Source organism: Acomys minous (genome assembly GCF_964271855.1).
Source record: "Acomys minous genome assembly, chromosome: 8".
Lineage (NCBI taxonomy): Eukaryota > Metazoa > Chordata > Mammalia > Rodentia > Muridae > Acomys > Acomys minous.
In genome coordinates this window covers 2,970,128-2,989,971 of record NC_140489.1, presented here as the reverse complement: position 1 = coordinate 2,989,971, position 19,844 = coordinate 2,970,128, and the positions used below count along the sequence as shown (strand labels likewise).

Genomic DNA, 19,844 nt, shown 5'->3' with positions numbered 1-19,844 from the left:
TATGGCAGGGAAGACACGGAGGAGTGGAGATGTTGTAGATACAGTGCACATCTGACTGTTTCTGGGGACTGGCCGGGGAACATCTAGTCAAATGTATGACCTCAGGCCCAAGGCCCACCCGTGACCTTCTCAAATATTTGCAGTAGAGCCTGTAAGCTGGCAATGTGGGGCTTCTTGAGAAGAGGAAAGCACCAGATCTTTACTGGAGAGACCGGAGCAGAAGATGCCCTTTCTTTTTGGTCCAGAGAGAGTTGTGCCCCTCACCTGTTTCTGAGAAATTAGAGCGACCCATTATACATCCCTCTTCAGAAGTAGCTGGAGGTGTGGACCATAGCCCTAGAGGCTCTGAGGGAGCGATGGGGTGACACCTGTGGATCATGTGCGGCCTGTGGGGCTGGTATCAGTCTTCTCTGCAGCTCAGCTCTGCTCCTGTCAGAGCGGCTGCTTTTAGTGAGTCTGGTTAGTTTGGGGAGACTTCCTGAAGCTTTTTAAAGTTGTTCCTGCTTCTCTGCAGAATGGACCATTTCAGTCTCACGTGGAACTTGTACACAACAGACCCTGTCCTTGTCACCTACCCTGCAAACGGGTGCCATTCGTGATCAGTGGATGAGTCCCTCTTGGTAGGGTCTCTATCCAGGTCATCGTCCCTGCAGAAGGGCCTTTGTCCTGGTTACTGACCTCTGCACGGGTCATTGGATGGTCCCTGACTTGTGAGAGTCCCTGCTCTGCACCAATTCGGTTCTCTCCTGGCCACCCTGACCCTGCAGGTGTGTTCTTGTCCTGACAACTCACCAAGCAGAGTTGCTCTCCATGTCACTGGCCCTACGAGTGTGTGAAAACACAAGCGTGTGCACGTGTGCATTTCTGTGCTTGGCTATGGTGGTGTGTATGTGCACTGTGCAGGTACATGTGACATGTTTGCTCACACTGAACACATGCATGTCATTCCTTCATGTATTCCTCTCCTGACAAGAGGGTAGCGCTCTCCCTGGCTGCTTGCTGGCCCTTGGCATATGCTGAGGCACTCTTGCCCTGAGTCAGAACTGCTGCGCCTCTGACATCTGTCTAGGTTGGAAATCTGGCTCTAGGGATGTGACCACGAGGGGTCACTGTTGTCGCTTCCTCCTCACTGGCCTCTTGAGTGACCACATTTGGCTGAAGACAGTGAAAGATAAACTAGTTTTAAAATGCAACTGAGGGACTCAGTGCAGGTGGCTGGGTTAGTCCCAGGGTCTTCTGAGCCTAGGCACAAGGTTTCCCAGTAAAGCGTGTTCTGTTGTGTGTCTTGGTGCTGGGTTGGCTTTCTGAATTAGCTGGGGCTTTATGGCTTCCCATTACACTCTCTGTTAATGCTCAGACACAGTGTTTTTTTTTTTTTTTTTTTTTTTTTTACTGGTTTCAGTATTTTTCAAACCTGAGTGCACACCATAGGTCATTGTTTTGGACCCTGGAAAGAAACAAGAGGAGAGCCTGCCCCAGCCCTGGTGAATGTCACATGTGCGTGGCAAGACTTCTGCTTATGTTTTTGGCAAGGCTCTTGCCTCCTGCATAATAATCTCAGCACAACGTCCATTGACATCTTTGCAAAGACTCTTAACTGTGACTTTTCCTGAGCCCTGTCCCTTGTGAATCAAGAACGCAGTTCTGTGATATTGAGGAGACTGAGATCACATGACTGGACAGAGGGTCTTGCTGTGCAGATTCAGCTCAGTGCTTCCCCCACGGTAAAATCAGAGGTGGTGTTAAGTCTGTAGGTTTTCCAGAAGAGCTAGTGGAGAAGGTAACGAGTCACACGAAAGACAAAACAGGCAGAGGAGAAACTGAGGCAAAGTGATCATAGAAGCACAGAGCGTGTTTAGCATTTAGTTCTTGGAACTTCTGGCTATCATAGTGCATGCAGTGAAGGCAGATTTGTTTCCTTCAGCACAGGGACAGGGCTGACCCATCATTCATACAGAGGTAGGAAGATACCCAATCCCTGATGGTTTCTCTGTGGGTCTCCATATCGGGTAACGTGAGACCATATTCTCATCAGATGCACAGTGAGGCTTATGTGTGTCTCCCTTAGGACGTCCTTCCACGCAGGCCTGAGGCCTTCTGGGTGGATCTGGGGGATGCAGGCCAGATTGTTTGTTTACCCTTCCTGGAAGTTTGACGTAATGTTCTGAGCTGTTCTGTGAAAGAGCATGCAGTTACCAGAAGTGGAAAATCTGCATCAACACAAACCCTTCCTGTCCCCAGGTGTACCAAGAAGTTGGGGATGGAGGTGGCTGGGGAAGCAGGCCAGTTCCATAAGTGTAAGCAGATCAGGAATGGGCTTAGCCATAGGAAGAACACATGACACATGCCTGTCTGTTCTTATCACCTGGTTGGCTCCTCAGCAAGTCCTTATCCAGCACAGCATCCGCCATGGGGCAGAGACTTCTAAACCCATGTGGATTCTGAACTGTCAGGCTTCTGGCTGAAGGAGGGGGCCATCTCCACAGGCATCCGTTTCACCTGTGAAAGGGTAAAGCAGCAGTGAGGCAGTTGGTGAGCTCTTTAGCTGGGTAGGAGGCATCACACCAGATGCCACGGAAGACGGAGAGAAGCCAGAGCAATGGCCTTGCCTCCTTGAGGCCAAGGATGCCACTGGGGAAAGTGACAGCTGCAGGAGATTCTGGGTGTGCACACGTGTGTCTGAGTGAGTGCTGTGCGTATGCGAGCACGCAGCTGTGTGAGTGCTTGTATGAGTACACATGGACACATGTGGAGACAGAGGCCCTGTACTGTGCCGCAGCCCAGGAGAGAACGGCAGAATGAGAAGTTGCCTCAGAAGCTGGAGAAACCCTCAGGGCCCCACACAGGTCTGTGTGGTCAATTAGGGGACTCCAATGTTAGGAGTAAAAGTAGGTTGCATGCAGTAAACCTAGACCCTCTGTTCAGATCTAGCCAATAGACAGCTCATTCTCCACGGTTGTGGGGAGAGTGGGAACTGCCTCTGACATGAACTCTGGTGCCCCCTATTTGACCATTCCTCTTGATGGGGAGGCCTAGTGGCACACAGAGGAAGGGAAGCAGGCTATCCAGATGAGCCCTGATGTGCTGTGGTCATATGGTGGGGGAGGAGGTCCCCTTCTGTCAGAGGTCTGGAGAGGGGAATAGTGCGGAAGAGGGAGGGAGGCAGGGCGGGAAGATACAAGTGAAGGGATAACAACCAGGATGTAATCTGAATAAATTATAGTAAAAAAGCAACTTTTGACTTCGGGGTTGTCCTTTATGGAACCTTGGTTACAACAAGCAAGTATATGAAATAAACCTCTTGTTCATCTTCTTCAAAATGCCAGGAGAAGTCAGTATTTTTTTTCCTCCAAAGTGGGAGAAACTGACCTATAACCTCTAGATCACTGTTAATAGATGGGCCTTTAAGCAAACTTTTCATTTCTAGCTACACTGACATCAGTAAGATGGTGGCGGCTCCCTTCCCCCACTCTCTTCCATCTCCAGCAACATCCACTCTGACTTGTGGACAGTAGCAGTCTGTTTTCTGTACCTCATGCTGGGGGTAGCCCCTACTAGAGTCTGGAGGACCTGGGCCACCCCCACGCTGAATTCCAGAGCACATCACCCTGAGAGTGTGTTCAGTGATTGTCATTGCCACTGTCCACAGAAGCATGGGTCAACTCTGCTGGGGCTATGGGTGGAGGGTGCTGTCAAGGGGCATCACAGCAGAGTGATCATGGAGGGGCAGTGTGGCAGTGACAGCATGACAGCATGACAGCAGTGTGTAGGGGCGTGTGTAGGGGCAGTGTGTCAGTGACAGCATGACAGCAGTGTGTAGGGGCGTGTGTAGGGGCAGTGTGTCAGTGACAGCATGACAGCAGTGTGTAGGGGCGTGTGTAGGGGCAGTGTGGCAGTGACAGCATGGCAGCAGTGTGTAGGGGAGTGTGTAGGGTCAGTATGGCAGTGACAGCATGGCAGTAGTGTGTAGGGGCATGTGTAGGGGCAGTGTGTCAGTGTCAGCATGGCAGCAGTGTGTAGGGGCGTGTGTAGGGGCAGTGTGTCAGTGACAGCATGGCAGTAGTGTGTAGGGCATGTGTAGGGGCAGTGTATCAGTGACAGCATGACAGCAGTGTGTAGGGACGTGTGTAGGGGCAGTGTGTCAGTGACAGCATGGCAGTAGTGTGTAGGGGCGTGTGTCGGGGCAGTGTGTCAGTGACAGCATGACAGCAATGTGTAGGGGCGTGTGTAGGGGCAGTGTGGCAGTGACAGCATGGCAGCAGTGTGTAGGGGCGTGTGTCGGGGCAGTGTGTCAGTGACAGCATGACAGTAGTGTGGAGGGGCGTGTGTAGGGGCAGTGTGTCAGTGACAGCATGGCAGCAGTGTGTAGGGGAGTGTGTAGGGGCAGTGTGTCAGTGACAGCATGGCAGTAGTGTATAGGGGAGTGTGTAGGGGCAGTGTGTCAGTGACAGCATGGCAGTAGTGTATAGGGGAGTGTGTAGGGGCAGTGTGTCAGTGACAGCATAGCAGTAGTGTGTAGGGGAGTGTGTAGGGGCAGTGTGTCAGTGACAGCATGGCAGTAGTGTATAGGGGAGTGTGTAGGGGCAGTGTGTCAGTGACAGCATGGCAGTAGTGTATAGGGGAGTGTGTAGGGGCAGTGTGTCAGTGACAGCATGGCAGTAGTGTATAGGGGAGTGTGTAGGGGCAGTGTGTCAGTGACAGCATGGCAGTAGTGTATAGGGGAGTGTGTAGGGGCAGTGTGTCAGTGACAGCATGGCAGTAGTGTATAGGGGAGTGTGTAGGGGAAGTGTGTCAGTGACAGCATGGCAGTAGTGTATAGGAGAGTGTGTAGGGGCAGTGTGGCAGTGACAGCATGGCAGCAGTGTATAGGGGCGTGTGTAGGGGCAGTGTGTCAGTGACAGCATGGCAGCAGTGTATAGGGGCGTGTGTAGGGGCAGTGTGGCAGTGACAGCATGGCAGCAGTGTATAGGGGAGTGTGTAGGGGCAGTGTGTCAGTGACAGCATGGCAGTAGTGTATAGGGGAGTGTGTAGGGGCAGTGTGTCAGTGACAGCATGGCAGTAGTGTATAGGGGAGTGTGTAGGGGCAGTGTGTCAGTGACAGCATAGCAGTAGTGTGTAGGGGAGTGTGTAGGGGCAGTGTGTCAGTGACAGCATGGCAGTAGTGTATAGGGGAGTGTGTAGGGGCAGTGTGTCAGTGACAGCATGGCAGTAGTGTATAGGGGAGTGTGTAGGGGCAGTGTGTCAGTGACAGCATGGCAGTAGTGTATAGGGGAGTGTGTAGGGGCAGTGTGGCAGTGACAGCATGGCAGTAGTGTATAGGGGAGTGTGTAGGGGCAGTGTGTCAGTGACAGCATGGCAGTAGTGTATAGGGGAGTGTGTAGGGGCAGTGTGTCAGTGACAGCATGGCAGTAGTGTATAGGGGAGTGTGTAGGGGAAGTGTGTCAGTGACAGCATGGCAGTAGTGTATAGGAGAGTGTGTAGGGGCAGTGTGGCAGTGACAGCATGGCAGCAGTGTATAGGGGCGTGTGTAGGGGCAGTGTGTCAGTGACAGCATGGCAGCAGTGTATAGGGGCGTGTGTAGGGGCAGTGTGGCAGTGACAGCATGGCAGTAGTGTATAGGGGAGTGTGTAGGGGCAGTGTGGCAGTGACAGCATGGCAGTAGTGTATAGGGGAGTGTGTAGGGGCAGTGTGTCAGTGACAGCATGGCAGTAGTGTATAGGGGAGTGTGTAGGGGCAGTGTGTCAGTGACAGCATGGCAGTAGTGTATAGGGGAGTGTGTAGGGGAAGTGTGTCAGTGACAGCATGGCAGTAGTGTATAGGAGAGTGTGTAGGGGCAGTGTGGCAGTGACAGCATGGCAGCAGTGTATAGGGGCGTGTGTAGGGGCAGTGTGTCAGTGACAGCATGGCAGCAGTGTATAGGGGCGTGTGTAGGGGCAGTGTGGCAGTGACAGCATGGCAGTAGTGTATAGGGGAGTGTGTAGGGGCAGTGTGTCAGTGACAGCATGGCAGCAGTGTATAGGGGAGTGTGTAGGGGCAGTGTGGCAGTGACAGCATGGCAGTAGTGTATAGGGGAGTGTGTAGGGGCAGTGTGGCAGTGACAGCATGGCAGCAGTGTATAGGGGAGTGTGTAGGGGCAGTGTGTCAGTGACAGCATGGCAGTAGTGTATAGGGGAGTGTGTAGGGGCAGTGTGGCAGTGACAGCATGGCAGCAGTGTATAGGGGAGTGTGTAGGGGCAGTGTGTCAGTGACAGCATGGCAGTAGTGTATAGGGGAGTGTGTAGGGGCAGTGTGTCAGTGACAGCATGGCAGTAGTGTATAGGGGCGTGTGTAGGGGCAGTGTGTCAGTGACAGCATGGCAGTAGTGTATAGGGGAGTGTGTAGGGGCAGTGTGGCAGTGACAGCATGGCAGTAGTGTATAGGGGAGTGTGTAGGGGCAGTGTGTCAGTGACAGCATGGCAGCAGTGTATAGGGGAGTGTGTAGGGGCAGTGTGGCAGTGACAGCATGGCAGTAGTGTATAGGGGAGTGTGTAGGGGCAGTGTGGCAGTGACAACATGGCAGCAGTGTGGAGGGGCAGTGTGGTGGAGTCACTGTGGAGGGCAAGGGCTGTAGGTTTGCTCCTTTGTGTCCTGCTCTGTGCATTAGGACACACTGCCATCTGCATTTTCTAGCTTGACAAAGGCACCTTGACATATCAAGATGCTTGCTCTACTTAAGCTTCTCTGTGCCAGTCCCAGGGCAGAGTCCACAGGAAGCAGATACGTAGCACCGGAACCGTTCTGCTGGTCCCTAGGCTCCTTCTGAGATGAGTGGGTATTTTGCATCAGAGCGGTACTGGCCAAATGCCTTTCTTCCAATTAAACTTGTTGCAGTTGAGTGGTTTTCTTTAGCTACACTCAAGAAGAGACTGTTGTGAACAAAAGAGAAACCTTTCCTTCCTACGCCCCAGCTCTGCAGATGGCCACCCTGTGTGGCAAGTGCTGGTCCCCGAATTAGTCCTTTATGTGAGCCAGAAAGGGTAATTACAATGTGTGACACTCCACCCCGAAAGTGTATCTCAAACTGGGCTCTTTGCTCAAAAAAGACTGACTGAGGTCCAAATTAATTAGAAAGTATGGCTTGAAGATGTGACAGCAGTCTGCCATTACAGACAAAGGGAGAGAAACAAACACAGCCTCGCTCAGTGAGACCCTAACTCTGCCCACGTCCCTTTCCGCCAGGTCACTCCCTCACCATTGGGGAGCACAGCACTGCTCACACAGGGAGGACCTTGCCATCAAACCTATGGCTCTGCAAGTCCCAGGGTGTTCTGCACTTCTGTCGTCCACTAACTCTGAACGTGCTCCCACTGTGCATCTCAGAGGCAGAGAATAGAGCTCAGTGAGAGAGAGAGTCTGCATAGGTTCCATCCCCGGGGCCTGAAACGTGTGAATCACAAACTGTGTCATCTAAGGGATGGTCCATGAAGGCAGGAAAAGCACAAGAGTGTAGCTCACTGTGCCAGGGCCAGAGCCCTATGCTTCTCACAGTGCACCGTTCTGGGTGCTGTCTGATCTGTCTCTGTCTCTCTGTCTCATTAGCAAATGGAACCTTTCATGCTCCCTCACCTACTCCCCACCCTGCTCTCTGCAGATGCAATGTCAAGCCCTCTCTTTGCTTTCCTATTTCCATAGACGGTGTGTTTGGAAGATGCCAGAAGGTTCCAGCAATGGACACATACCGATATGAGGTGTCACCAGGAGCCCTGCTGCACCTGAGGCTCACCTTACAGACGCTCTCTCGTACAGGTAGGAAGAGTGTCCACTTCCTGCCTCTGGCTACCCATGGGTAGTGGGACTGGGGTTCTGGTGTCCAGATGAGGTCTGCACGGCCTGCGTGAGAGAAGGCTTTGCATAGAGTGTGCGGACTCAGGTTAGGAGCTCTGCTCTGCTGTGTGTGCGCAGAAATTACAGAACCTGTAGTAGCTCAGGATTAAGGGACATCTGAGGCTGGCCAGGGCAGTCGCTTGTGTCAGCCTGAAAGTCGCACTTGGTTCCAGCATTCTACCATGTTGTCTCGGGACATTTCTGTCACCATACTAGTTTCCAGATCTAAGGGAGGACAGTTAGGAGAAGTTCGGGGGGATCGAATCGTGGACGGTGGAAGGGATTGGAGTCCCTTGTGAGTCGGGAGTTGAGGGAGATACTGGTGGCACTAGACTGTGAGAGGGGACCCCAGAGTTTAACTTGTTAGATTTACAGATGGGCAGAAGGGCTGTGGCAAGAGTACATAGACAGGAGGCCAGCTGTGGACGATGTTATAGAGGTAAGACATGGGGGCAGAGTTCAGGCAGTGCTAGGAAGTACAAAGATGGAAAGGTCTGTATAGATCCAGGAGGCAGAGGGCTGGAGAAGAAGGGAGCGTGTTCTAAGTTTAAAGAATTGCTTGTGGTTGGAGGAAGGAGGAGGTCCAGATGTGGCTCAGTGGAGGCACTGTACCAGGGGTGAGCATCTAGGGATCTGTGAGCAGAGGAAGTTTGCCACGAAGACAGAGGTAAGCAGTGCAGCTGGGCAAGGAGGTCCGAAGTCACATGTCTGTATGTTGGTGTGAGAGAGAATTCAAGACTCGTGACTTGGGGAGAGGAGAGCTGATCTTTGGAAGGGGTCACCCAGTGCCCCTGGAGCCAAGGAAATTGAGGAGTGGGGCAGTGTCAGATTGGCTGACGGAGAGGAAAGGACTGCAGAGGAGGAGGCTATCTACACACTAAAGCAAGCAGGAGGGCAAAGGGGGAGAGCAAAGGGGGGAGGGCAAAGGGGGAGATAAAAGGGAGAGAGCAAAGGGAGAGGGTAAAGGGGGAGGGCAAAGGGGGGAGGGCAAAGAGGGAGAGCAAAGGGAGAAGGTAAAGGGGGAGGGCAAAGGGGGGATGGCAAAGGGAGAGCAAAGGGAGAGGGTAAAGGGGGAGGGCAAAGGGGGGAGGGCAAAGGGGGGATGGCAAAGAGGGAGAGCAAAGGGAGAGGGTAAAGGGGGAGGGCAAAGGGGGGAGGGCAAAGGGGGAGGGCAAAGGGGGAGGGCAGGCTGAGCCTGTAGTAAGTACCTAGCCAAAGAGACAAGGACTGTCTCCGAATTCCTGAGGGAGGACAGTCCAGGTCAGTTGTCAGAACTGCTGAGTATCAGAGTCTGTCCAAGTGAGGGCAAAGAGATCTTGAGAATGAGTATCTAGGGGTGTTGAGAAAAATATCCTTAGGGTCGAGGACTGAGAAGTGAGTAGTGCTGCCTGGGGTAGAGGACAGGATGGGGTAAGCGTTAGGGACCACAGTGTGAATAGGGGTAACAGCAGTGTTAGTGGAGCATAGGTCCTGGAGCAGGCAAAAGGGTCCATCAGTAGTTTTGTTTTGTTTTCTGCCAGTATGGGAGTATTGTAAGGTGAAGAGGTGGGGTGGGGTGTAGAAAATCTTTAGGTAAAACAGACCGAATGAGGGGTTTGAAGCCTTGGAGGCTTCGGTAGGGGATTTTTGGGTTTGGGAGTATAGGCAGAGGGTCTTTGTGACTAATAAAAAAAGACTTATGATGAGCAGCAGGAGACAGGGAGGTGGCGTCCCTAGAGTGGGATTGACTAGAGAAGGAGCCAGAGATAAGAGGGGTTTAGGGTTTTAGAGAGTGAGAAAGTGTGCAGGTTGCAGTCAAGGGAAGGAAGAAGGATTCAGGGGTGTTCTGGGAACTGTTGCCCTGGGAGAAGGCAAAATTAATGCCAACTTTGGAAAGAACATCCATCCTAGTATGAAAATAGGACGTGTGGATATTGTAGCCAGACTTTTGGCTATTTTATTGCTAGACTTTTGGCTATTTTATTTGGTTCTTTTTCTTATGTCTCTACACCACCCCCATCCCTTCTAATTCCCCAACACTAGGTAGGAGAGGAGGAAGTCTAGAGCAGAAAGAGGATGTTGATATCATTAGACTACTTCCTGTTGATTAGGGGTGTTGTGTTCCTTGTGGTGAGTTTGACTGTGGGGAGCCAGAGAGCCCTTTGTGGACCCCCGCCTCCACATGGCGCCTGGCATGCAGCCGGAGCCGCCTCGATTTAAACAAACAACCCCTTATTTGAAAAAGGCCCGCTGCTCGCGAGCCTATCAGCGTGTGAGACGTGGCTTGGTGTGATTGGCTGTTTGGGGGGTATAAATGAGCATGAGGGGAGTGGCTGGGGGGATTTTCAGAAAAATAAGGCCTGAGTAAAGCTGCTTAGGAGAAGAACTGGTGGTCCCGTCTTTCTTGCCAGTCGAGCGAGGTGCGGCATTTGACCTTCTTGAGGTTATCTCCAACCTTTAACCACAATCCAGCAAACAGCAAACAGCAAACAGCAAAAGGCAAACAGCACTGGCAACAGCATCAGCAGAAGCAGCAGCAGCCACAGTGTCTCTCGGGGCTCTGGCATCTATATACCCTCTGAAGAGTCCCCAGAATTCCAATTGTAAACTATCTTCAGCTGGCAAAATTATGCTCCTGACGTAGCTTGAGATAAATTATAGTTAGCTGCTGTGGACAATCTGAACCAGCCCTGTATGCCACACCTAGGATTAAAACAAAGACATGTTCACATAACACATATGTGGTTTTAAAGAAACCAATATTCTCACTGCAGGTATGATGAGGAAGGAGTGAGAAAATGAAAAGCCTTTGAAGGAACAAATTAAGAGAGCTGTCTAGAGTACTGATCATGTGCTCTGACCATGGATGAGAGAGTGGGGTGAGTGGGACCACAGACTTCTCTCAGGCCTGGGAAAGTGGTCCCAGTATCTAGGAAGAACTGCTGTTTAGATCCCAGGCTTCTGGGGAGTGAGTGGTGTGACTTTAGTCAGGTCAGTGGCAGAGCCTGGGCCTGTCAGTCCTTGGCTGGTCCAGGGAGGCTCAGGAAGGCTGGATGACCCAGGGGAAGCTGTGCTGTGAGGGCAGCCTGATTCTCATGGCCCTGTTGTTGATACCTTAGGCAAGAGCAAGGAGGCCTGTGATGATGTGGACAGGCCTGGGTCCAGCGGTCTTCCTTGCTATGTTTAAAGCAAGGTGGTGGTGGCTGCTTCTGACCTGCCATTCCATTCCTTGGGGGGGGGCATTTTCTGGAGGCCCTCAGCCAAGAGTTGGTAGCTGTGTTTTTGGTTTCACTCATCACAATTGTAGGAGGCCTTGAATGGCAGGGCCAGGACCTCAGCCTGGGCTGTAAGTGGGCCTTGCTGTGGGTATTCAACTTTGGCCTTTATGCCTGGGTATGACTGTCCCCCAAAACAATGGGTTGTAAAGATTTGTTGATCATCTGGGGTCTCAGGGGCCAGGTCTATAACTGGAGCAGGCTCAGGGTAAGCTTCTGGAGGAACTGAGGGGGGTTTTCAGTGTCTTGAACTACCTCCTGGACCTTCCCAAAGTTAACTGGATTAAGAGGCACTCCCCTTAGGCCAGAGAGGATTCAGGTGGTGAAATAATACCTAGCCTGGCAAACAACCTTGTGGTTGTAGTCTCAGAGATGCTCTGTGTCAGAGACACTTGGCAGTGGGCCCAACGGGGTACTTTCTATCTCCTTGGTATGTTTGGTGTCTGTGGTCACAGGCCTTCTTCCAGACACGTTTGTCTTCCTCGGGGAGTAGGTTATTACAGAGGATCATACAGAGGTTGTAGGACTGAGCTAGATACTGGAACTGCTTGATGAAAGTGGTGGGGTCTGGGGTAAAAGAACCCAAATGTTTTTTCAACCTGGACAAGTTAACTAAGGCAGAAAGGAACACAAACACGAGTGGGCCTTCCACATCACTGCTTCCTGAGGGGCAGGATTGAGGGAGGGGGATGAGAGCAGTTTATCACTAGAGCAAGTGTGAGGAGGTCTGAAAACAGGAGGGGCATTTGTTGGGGTGGACTGGACTGAGTGGGGGGAGGGGAGGAGGGGGAAGTATGGCCTGAGGACATAGAGGCCAGCCTTTCTGGCCTTGATAAAGCCAGGTGGGTAGAAGTGTGTGTGTGTGTGTGTGTGTGTGTGTGTGTGTGTGTGTGTGTGTGTAGATGCAGGAGATTATTGGGAAGGTAACTGAAGAGGGAGTGTGTTTTCATAAGCTGGAATGAAGGATGGAACCAAAATTCAGTTTCAGGAGCAGAAGAGTCTGGGGAGGAGCTGAGGAGTTAAGAGCAAGGAGGACATGGAATGCAGAGCAGGAGGCATTCAGGGAAAGCCTGGAGCAGGGATGTAAAGCACCTTTTGCTGTTTTCCTGTGCACTCACAAAAGTTGTAAAGATTCTGAATAATGCTAGGATGCAGAGAGCCATTAGGGGGCAGAGAGAGAGAGACCAAGCCTGGGTACTATAGTGGATGAGCTTAGGAGATCTGATGGTCGAGAGTTTAGACATTTGAGATTCTAGAGGAGACACTCCCAAAGCAAGTCAGTTGGAATGGTGGTCAGTGGGCCAAGGCTGAGGGTCCAGGCATCCTTGTGTTGCCTAGAGAGACAAAAAAACCAAGATCTCTATAACAGAGGGGTTGTCACCCAGACTCCATCACCAAGAGAGAGAGAGAGAGACCCCCACTAGGTCTGAAAAAGAATTTGGGGTCTGTTGACAGGTGTTTAGAAGAAGAAGAAGGGCCCTGAATTTTGGTGGTTCAACCACCAAGAGTGAAAGAGGAAGCCCCTACCAAGCCAAACTTCACAAAATGTGCCTAGCTTAGCAGCCAGTCCACTGGAGTCCCCAGTAACCAGTAAAGGTTATGGGGGACGCAATATCTCCAATCCTACAGGACAGAGTGGCTGTCACCTGATAACCTAGGGGCTGTTTAGGATAGCTAGGGAGGGAGACTTGCCAATCAGCTGACATCAGACAAGGGACTCTGGTACCAGAAGGATAGGAATGTGTGAAGGAGTTGGGGGCAGTTATTGGCCAATCCCAGCATCAGCATCAGTGATGGGATCTGAATTAAGCACAGGCCACACTTAAACACCTGTTCTCACAAAGAGAACCTTTATTAAGCAAGGAATACAATTAAAAGTGGCTGCTGGAATGTGTGGAAAAAGGTTGGGAGGGTCGTTACTGGCCAATCTCTGTCACAACGTCAATGAAGGGACTGGTATTGGCACTCCAAGGTCTCAGCACAAAAAAAAAAAAAAAAGATATATTTGTCCCAGACAGACATAGAACAGGGAATAAGAGACAAAGGCAGGTGATAGAGGATTGGGGGAGAAGAAAAAAAAAAGAACAAGTATGAGGGGAAAGGGACCTTCCCTAAGGGGAAGGGACCCTTAGGCAAATGGCAATTTATAAAGGTCAAAGGGGAAACCCTGTGTTAGGATGCAGTGTTTAATTTTGATTGGGCATGTTAATTAGGACAGCCAAAAGGGGTCTTTTGATTGCTGGACTTCAGTACTCTGATAGCTGGACCTTGGTAGCCAGCCTCAGGAGGAGGAGGAGGCCAAATAAGGGAGTAGACCTTGGTGTCTACCTTCAGGAATGTGTTCTAATGGTTTTTAGAAAGGCAGAGGGCATGGGGGAGAAGGGCAGGTCTATCAGAGCCATGTGTGCTGTGCTTGGGCTGGCTGGGCCTTCTCAGCTCATGTGTGATTTTATTGTATATGTGACTGGCGGCCACATCATGAAGGCCTGTGCTTTACAGCCATTACTAAGATAAAGTTATGTTCCATGTAGCCGTGGATGAGAGGGCGCTGTGTCACAGGTCAGACCTCAAGGGCCAAGCTCCTAGGGATAAGAGCCAGGTTTCCCAAAGAAGAGTTACCCATTACCCCCAGGGAATAAGGGCAGGAGGGACTCAGTGACCATGGATTCTGGAACAAACACATGCTCTCCTTGAGGCTGCATGCTCCCCTAGAGGCTACACTTCTCTCTTATGGTTACAGCACTCTTTGGGGCCCCAGTGCATCCTGGGAGTTATATTCCTCCCCTGGTGGGAGGCAACATTCTCCTAAGGATCGTGATGTTTTCGGGATGTTTCCTGGGGCAGATGCATTACACTGTGCAGAGTCTGAGGTCAGTAGGGTCTGGGGCCATGCTCCTTTTAGAAACCGACAGGTGTATTGTTTTGTCAAACGGTTCTGTGGACTAGTTTAGGTTAACTCATGGACTGCAGGTCATTACACCAGTGGAAATTAAGTAAAGCACTTATTTGTTTTTATTTGTCTGCATGGCTCATCTATGTTTCTTTCTCTGCTGTCTGTCACACTCTCTTAGTCAGCAGGGTGTGTTGCGCATAGTTTTCTGTGTGGGGCGATATCCACCTTCATTGCCACTCTACAGAACCCAAGTTTGTTGTCACTGCTCATCTAGTACTTGCTACTTCCTGGTCCTTGGGACCTACCAGCACGTCAGTGTCCCAAAATGACATCCTGAGGGAGAGAAAATTGACTGGGCTATGAGATGAGTTGTCGAGTAGGCAGTGACCTCCCCTAAAGGAAATGCTGGTGTCCCCTGGGGCCTGCCAATAGCCACCGCTAGACCTATAACCAGATGTAAGGCTAAGCAGAAGATGCTCAATGCTGAGATGTCTTTGATGCAGCCCCATGAAGCTGTACTGATGCCCAGGTAGTACAGAAGAAAACAGCTGCTACTGACCCCAGTAGAGAAAAGTTGCCCAAGTCAGTTTCTGCATTGGCCCACAGGGGATGCAGAAAAACTAGACATAAAACAGCTGCACCAGCTGCACCATCTTCCCGAGTTGTCCACTCCTCAGGATCCATCTGTCTTCTGCCATGGAGGTGTGTTGCACAGGGATGTTGTTAAGTGGATGCGGTGTGCCTGTCAGTTTGCCTTCTAAACCGTTGTTTATGACCATAGTTTGTTGATACTATCATATCTGGCCAGGAACATGGATTTATTGTTTTTTGCAGCGGGAAATGGCTGCAAAAAGGCTCATAACTAGTCACTGATGCTGAGGCATGGTAGACTGTTGTCTTCCATGGGTCACTATGTCACTAGCAACAGTGAGTCTCAGACTTAAAGTGTGTTGGTTAACATAAGGGCACTGACTAGAAAAGAGTTGGGACTCCATAACTAGAAATGGAAAAGTTTTGGAGGACCCTATTGAGGCTTAGGGTATTGAACCCTAAACTTTTGAGGATTTATCTCACCTAAGGAAGTAGTCTTCACCATTTATGTTAGACTTGATCATGAGTTGTCGAGTAGGCAGTGACCTCCCCTAAAGGAAATGCTGGTGTCCCCTGGGGCCTGCCAATAGCCACCGCTAGACCTATAACCAGATGTAAGGCTAAGCAGGCTCCTGCAGGAGAGGTCCTGGGATCCTCAGTCCATAAGGAGACGTGCTGCACCACTAGGGAGCTTCAGGAGTTTGCTAGTTCACTCAAGCAGAAGGCTAGGAATGTGTGTGGGGATGGGTTTTAAGGCTGTGTATAATGGACCAGGCTGGGTTTATTGATATTGGCCACTGAATGGAGAGTCTAGGTTTAACATGGAAGCTTGAAAAGTTAAAAAAAAATCAGAGGCTTATCTGATTGATTGCTTGAAGCGTTTGTCAGAAGATAGCCTTCTAAGAAGGCGCTGGATTAGCCTGGTTTAGCTTAGCTTAGTGTTGATGAAGGGATTTTTTTTTAAGACTCAGAAAAATTGACATGTTTGAGTGGGTGTGTCATGTAAAACCTAATCCTCCTCAATGGAAGGCCCAGAAGACATGCCCTTCACTAATTCCCTAAGACACAATATGGTGCAAGGGGCACTGGCATGTTTGAAGAGTTTTGTCGTTATTCTGTTCCTTGTGACAGACCTTATGGTTAGAGATACTGCCACTCAACTGGCTGGCTTACATGCAGTGGTTTAATTGGGTTCGGAGCAGCAGGGGCCGGGTGGCAGCACTGAATTACTCTAGGCGAGGTGAGTGTATTTATCATAATGGGCAGCGTGGAGAAAGCAATGCCTGTAACAGCCCAACTTTGAATAGGCAGCACAGGCAAAGGGATGACTTGTCTGGACCGTCCAGACTAGCTAAGCATGTGGGGTTTCCAGGAATGAAATAGATAAAGGTTATACTGTATTTTTGTTCTATCTGTATAAGCAGAAAAATTCTGGACAAATAAATGTTATAATGATTCATAGCAATAGAGGATCTATCCAATTTCCATACCGGAACCAGTTTTTAGAACCAGACACCTTAAATAAAGTGATCACCAGGTCCCTCTGAGGAAGGACCTTGCAAAAATTCCCAAGACTTTCTTGTTGTGGTTGTTGTTGTTGTTTCGAGACAGGGTTTCTCTGTATAGCCCTGGCTGTCCTGAACTCACTTTGTAGATCAGGCTGGCCTCAAACTCACAGCGATCTGCTTGCCTCTGCCTCCCTGAGTGCTGGTGTTACAGGCATGTGCTACCATGCCCAGCTAAGTACCTAAGACTTTTACTGTGAGCCTTTCTTCCATCCATCCTTAGAGGCATCTGTGATCTTTTACAAAGGTAACTGTGCACAAAAGAAAAGGAAACAACCAGGTCTTTCAGGGTCTATTGGAAAATGGCTCTAAATTGACACCGATTCTGGAAGACTCCAAAAACTCTGTGGCCTCCAGTTACAGTAGTGGCATATAGAGACCAAGTGGTATATAGAGACCAAGTAGCCAAGTAATGGAGTCTTGGCTAAAGTCGGCCTCGGAGTGGTCCAGTGGATCCCAGACCTCATCCTGGGGTTCTCTCCCCAGTCTCAGAATGTATGGCTGGGACAGATATCCTTAGAAGGCAGAATTCTCACCTTGGTTTCCTGACCTGTGGAGTAAGGGATGTTATGTCTGGAAAGGCCAAATGGAAGCCCCTGGTGTTGTCTCTACTAAGGAAAATAGTTAACCAAAAATAAATATCACATTCCTAGAGGGATCACAGAAAATAGTGCCACCATCAAGGACTTGGAAGATAAAGGGGCGGAGGGTGGGGCGCATGGTTTCCAGCAAATGTCCCTTTTACTCTCCATTTGGCCTCTGCAGAAAACACACGGGCCATGGAGAATTACAGTTGACTATTGAAAACTTAGTCAGGCTCCCTTCCTGTTCTCCATCACGATGCAAGATCAAGGTGAGAAGGAGAACCGCATGCGGGAACTTCGCACCACCAGCTCTGTCTCGATATCTGTGTGGGTGAGAACTGGAGACAGACAGACCAGGGCAGCCCAGGGGCGGGAGCAGCTCACAGGCCAGACACTGTTTGCCAAAGCCGGGTACACCACCAGGTCCTTCGGCATCAGGAGAAATGAAAAGATTGCTGTTTACTGCACAGTCCCTGAGGCCAAGGCAGAAGAAATTCTGGAGAAAGGCCTGAAGGTGTGGACACGAGTATGAGTTACGGAAAAATAACTTGTCCGATACTGCAAAGTTGGTTTTCTGATTCAAGAAGACATTGATCTGGCCATCATATGTGACACGAGCATTGGGATATATGGCCTGGACTTCTCTGTGGTGCTGGGTAGGCCAGGTGTCAGCATCGCAGACATGAAGCACAGGACAGGATGCCTCGGAGCCGAGCACAGGATCAGCAAAGCAGAGGCTGTGCGCTGGTTCCAGCGGAAGTACAATGGGCAAATAGGAATTTCTCAGAAATGAAAAAAAGAAAAACTTAAGCAACAACTCACATTGTAGCTGCTATATCAGATGTGGTGTCTTTACTTGAACAGATTAACACATTTCTTGGCACATGGTATGCAGCCATTGGTCGAGTAAATGTGGTTTTTTTTTCTTGATGCCTGTACAAAAGGACCAGCAGAGGGAAGTTGCTTTCACCCGACAGCTTTATCTCAAGACTGTTGACTCCCCAGCTCTGTGATGTCACACTGGTCCACACTGATGCTGTCCTTGTGCTGATTGGACTGAGTGAGCAGGAAATGGCAACATGTTATGTGCATTAAAGGATGGGAAACAAATCCAACCAAAATCCAAGGGTCCTGTACCTCAGTGAAATTTCTAGGCAGCCAGCAGTGTGGGACATGCAGCAACATTCCTTTTAAAGTGAAAGATAAGTTATTGCACCTAGCTCCTCATAACACCGAGAAGGAACTAGGATGCTTAGTGGGCATATGTGGATTCTGCAGGTAACATACTCCTCACTTAGGAATGGTGCTCTGCCCATATACCACATGACTCGCAGAACTACTGGGTTTGTGTGGGGCTTGAAACAGTCTCTTTTGACAGGTCTAGGATGCCATGCAGTTTGCTCCAGCACTTGAACCACATGATCCAGAAGATGTGATGGTAGTTAAGGTGTCAGTGGAATACAGGGATGCTGTTTTGAGCCTTTGGCAGGCCCTACAGGTGGTCCACACAGGAGACCCTTGGGATTATGGAGCAAGGCTCTATAGTTTCACCTCAAGAAAACTATTCTCCCTTTGAGAGGCATATCTTGGCCTGCTGTTGGGCCTTTCTGGAAGCAGAATGTTTGACAGTGGGTGACATGAGCTGCCCATCACAAGCTGGGCATTACAGCCCACCAAGCCATAAGGTAGGATGTGCACAGAAGCAACCCATTATCAATGGAGGTGGGTGTATATGTGATGGGGCCTGAGAAGGTCCTGAGGGCACAAGCAAGTTACATGAGGAAACTTCCCAAATGAATGTGTCTACTCCTATTACAATACTCTCTGCTCCTGAGCACACCTCACTGGGTTGCCCCATGAAGAGGATATGGCTTACTGATGGTTCTGTATGTTATATAGGCATCACTGAGAATGGGACAGCTGTAGCATTGCAACCGGTTGTGCAACAACCGAAAGACACCAGTGAAGGGAGATCTTCACCGTGGGCAGAGCTTCAGGCAGTGCACATGGTCGTACATTTTGCTTGGAAGAAAAAAAGTGGCCAGATGTGTTATTGTTTACTGATTTATGGGCTGAAGCTAATGGATTGGCTGGGTGCTCAGGGCCTTAGAACGAGCATGACTGGAAAATCCGTGAGAAAGACATCTGGGAAAGAAGTGTGTGGCTAGGTATCTTTGAATGGGAAAAGGATATGAAGATAATTATGTCCCATATAAATTCTCATCAAAAGGTGAATTCAGAAGAAGGAGAGTTCAACAATCAAGTAGGTAGGGTGACCTGTTCTGTGGACAGTTGGCTTCTTTCTTCAGCCGTCCCTGTCATTGCTCAATGGATCCATAAACAAAGTGGCCCTGGTGGCAGAGACGGAGGTTACTTATGGGCTTCCACTCACCAGCACTGATGTGGCTACACTTGCTACTGAGTGCCAGCTCTAGCAGCCGCAAAAATAAACACTGAGTCCCCAGTAAGCAACATTTACTGTGGATGATCCGACAGTCTGGCAGTGGCATGGCGGTCCACTATCTTGGACCACTTCTTTCATGGAGAAAATAATGGTTTGTCTTTGTTGGAGTAGATGTTTATTTTGGGTTATTGATTTGCCTCTCCTGAACATAATTTTTATGCCAAAGCTAGCATCCTGGACTTATAAGATGCCTATCCACCATCATGGTGTTCCACACCTTATCACTTCTGACCAAGGAGTTCACTTCACAGCCAGACAAGTGTGACAGTGGGCCCATGATCATGGAAGCCACTGGTCTTACCATGTTGCCACCATCCTGAAGGAGCTGGCCTGACAGAGCAATGGAATGGCCACTTGACAGCACAGTTGCAGTGGCAATAGGTGGTAGTAGCCTTGAGTGCTGGAGAAGAGTTACCCTTAAAGGAATATAGGCTTTGAATCAGCATCCAGTACATGGTACTGTGGCTTCTATAGCTTTGATTCATGAGTCTAGGAATCAAAGAGGAGAAATGGAAATGGTTCCACCCGCTAACTCCTAATTGAAATTTCTTTCTTTCTTTCTGCTACCATGACCTTAAGTTCTGCTGGTCTAGAAGAGTTGGCTTTAAACAGAGCAATGCTCCTGCCAGG

The 19,844-nt window shown here is 50.0% G+C and overlaps 1 protein-coding gene and 1 pseudogene across 3 annotated transcripts in view; both read left to right on the top strand.

Moving 5' to 3' along the window:
* The window catches only part of PTPRN2 (protein tyrosine phosphatase receptor type N2), a 705,670-nt gene that overhangs the window by 170,923 nt on the left and 514,903 nt on the right, over nt 1-19,844 (top strand). For both annotated transcript variants that reach the window (XM_084793869.1, XM_084793868.1), the window contains exon 3: nt 7,672-7,785. In XM_084793869.1, the coding sequence (XP_084649995.1) occupies nt 7,672-7,785 (114 nt within the window). The remainder of the gene's footprint in view (nt 1-7,671; nt 7,786-19,844) is intronic.
* LOC311604237 (large ribosomal subunit protein uL5-like) lies at nt 17,007-17,970 on the top strand (annotated as a pseudogene). The gene has a single exon. The product of its transcript is annotated as a large ribosomal subunit protein uL5-like (transcript).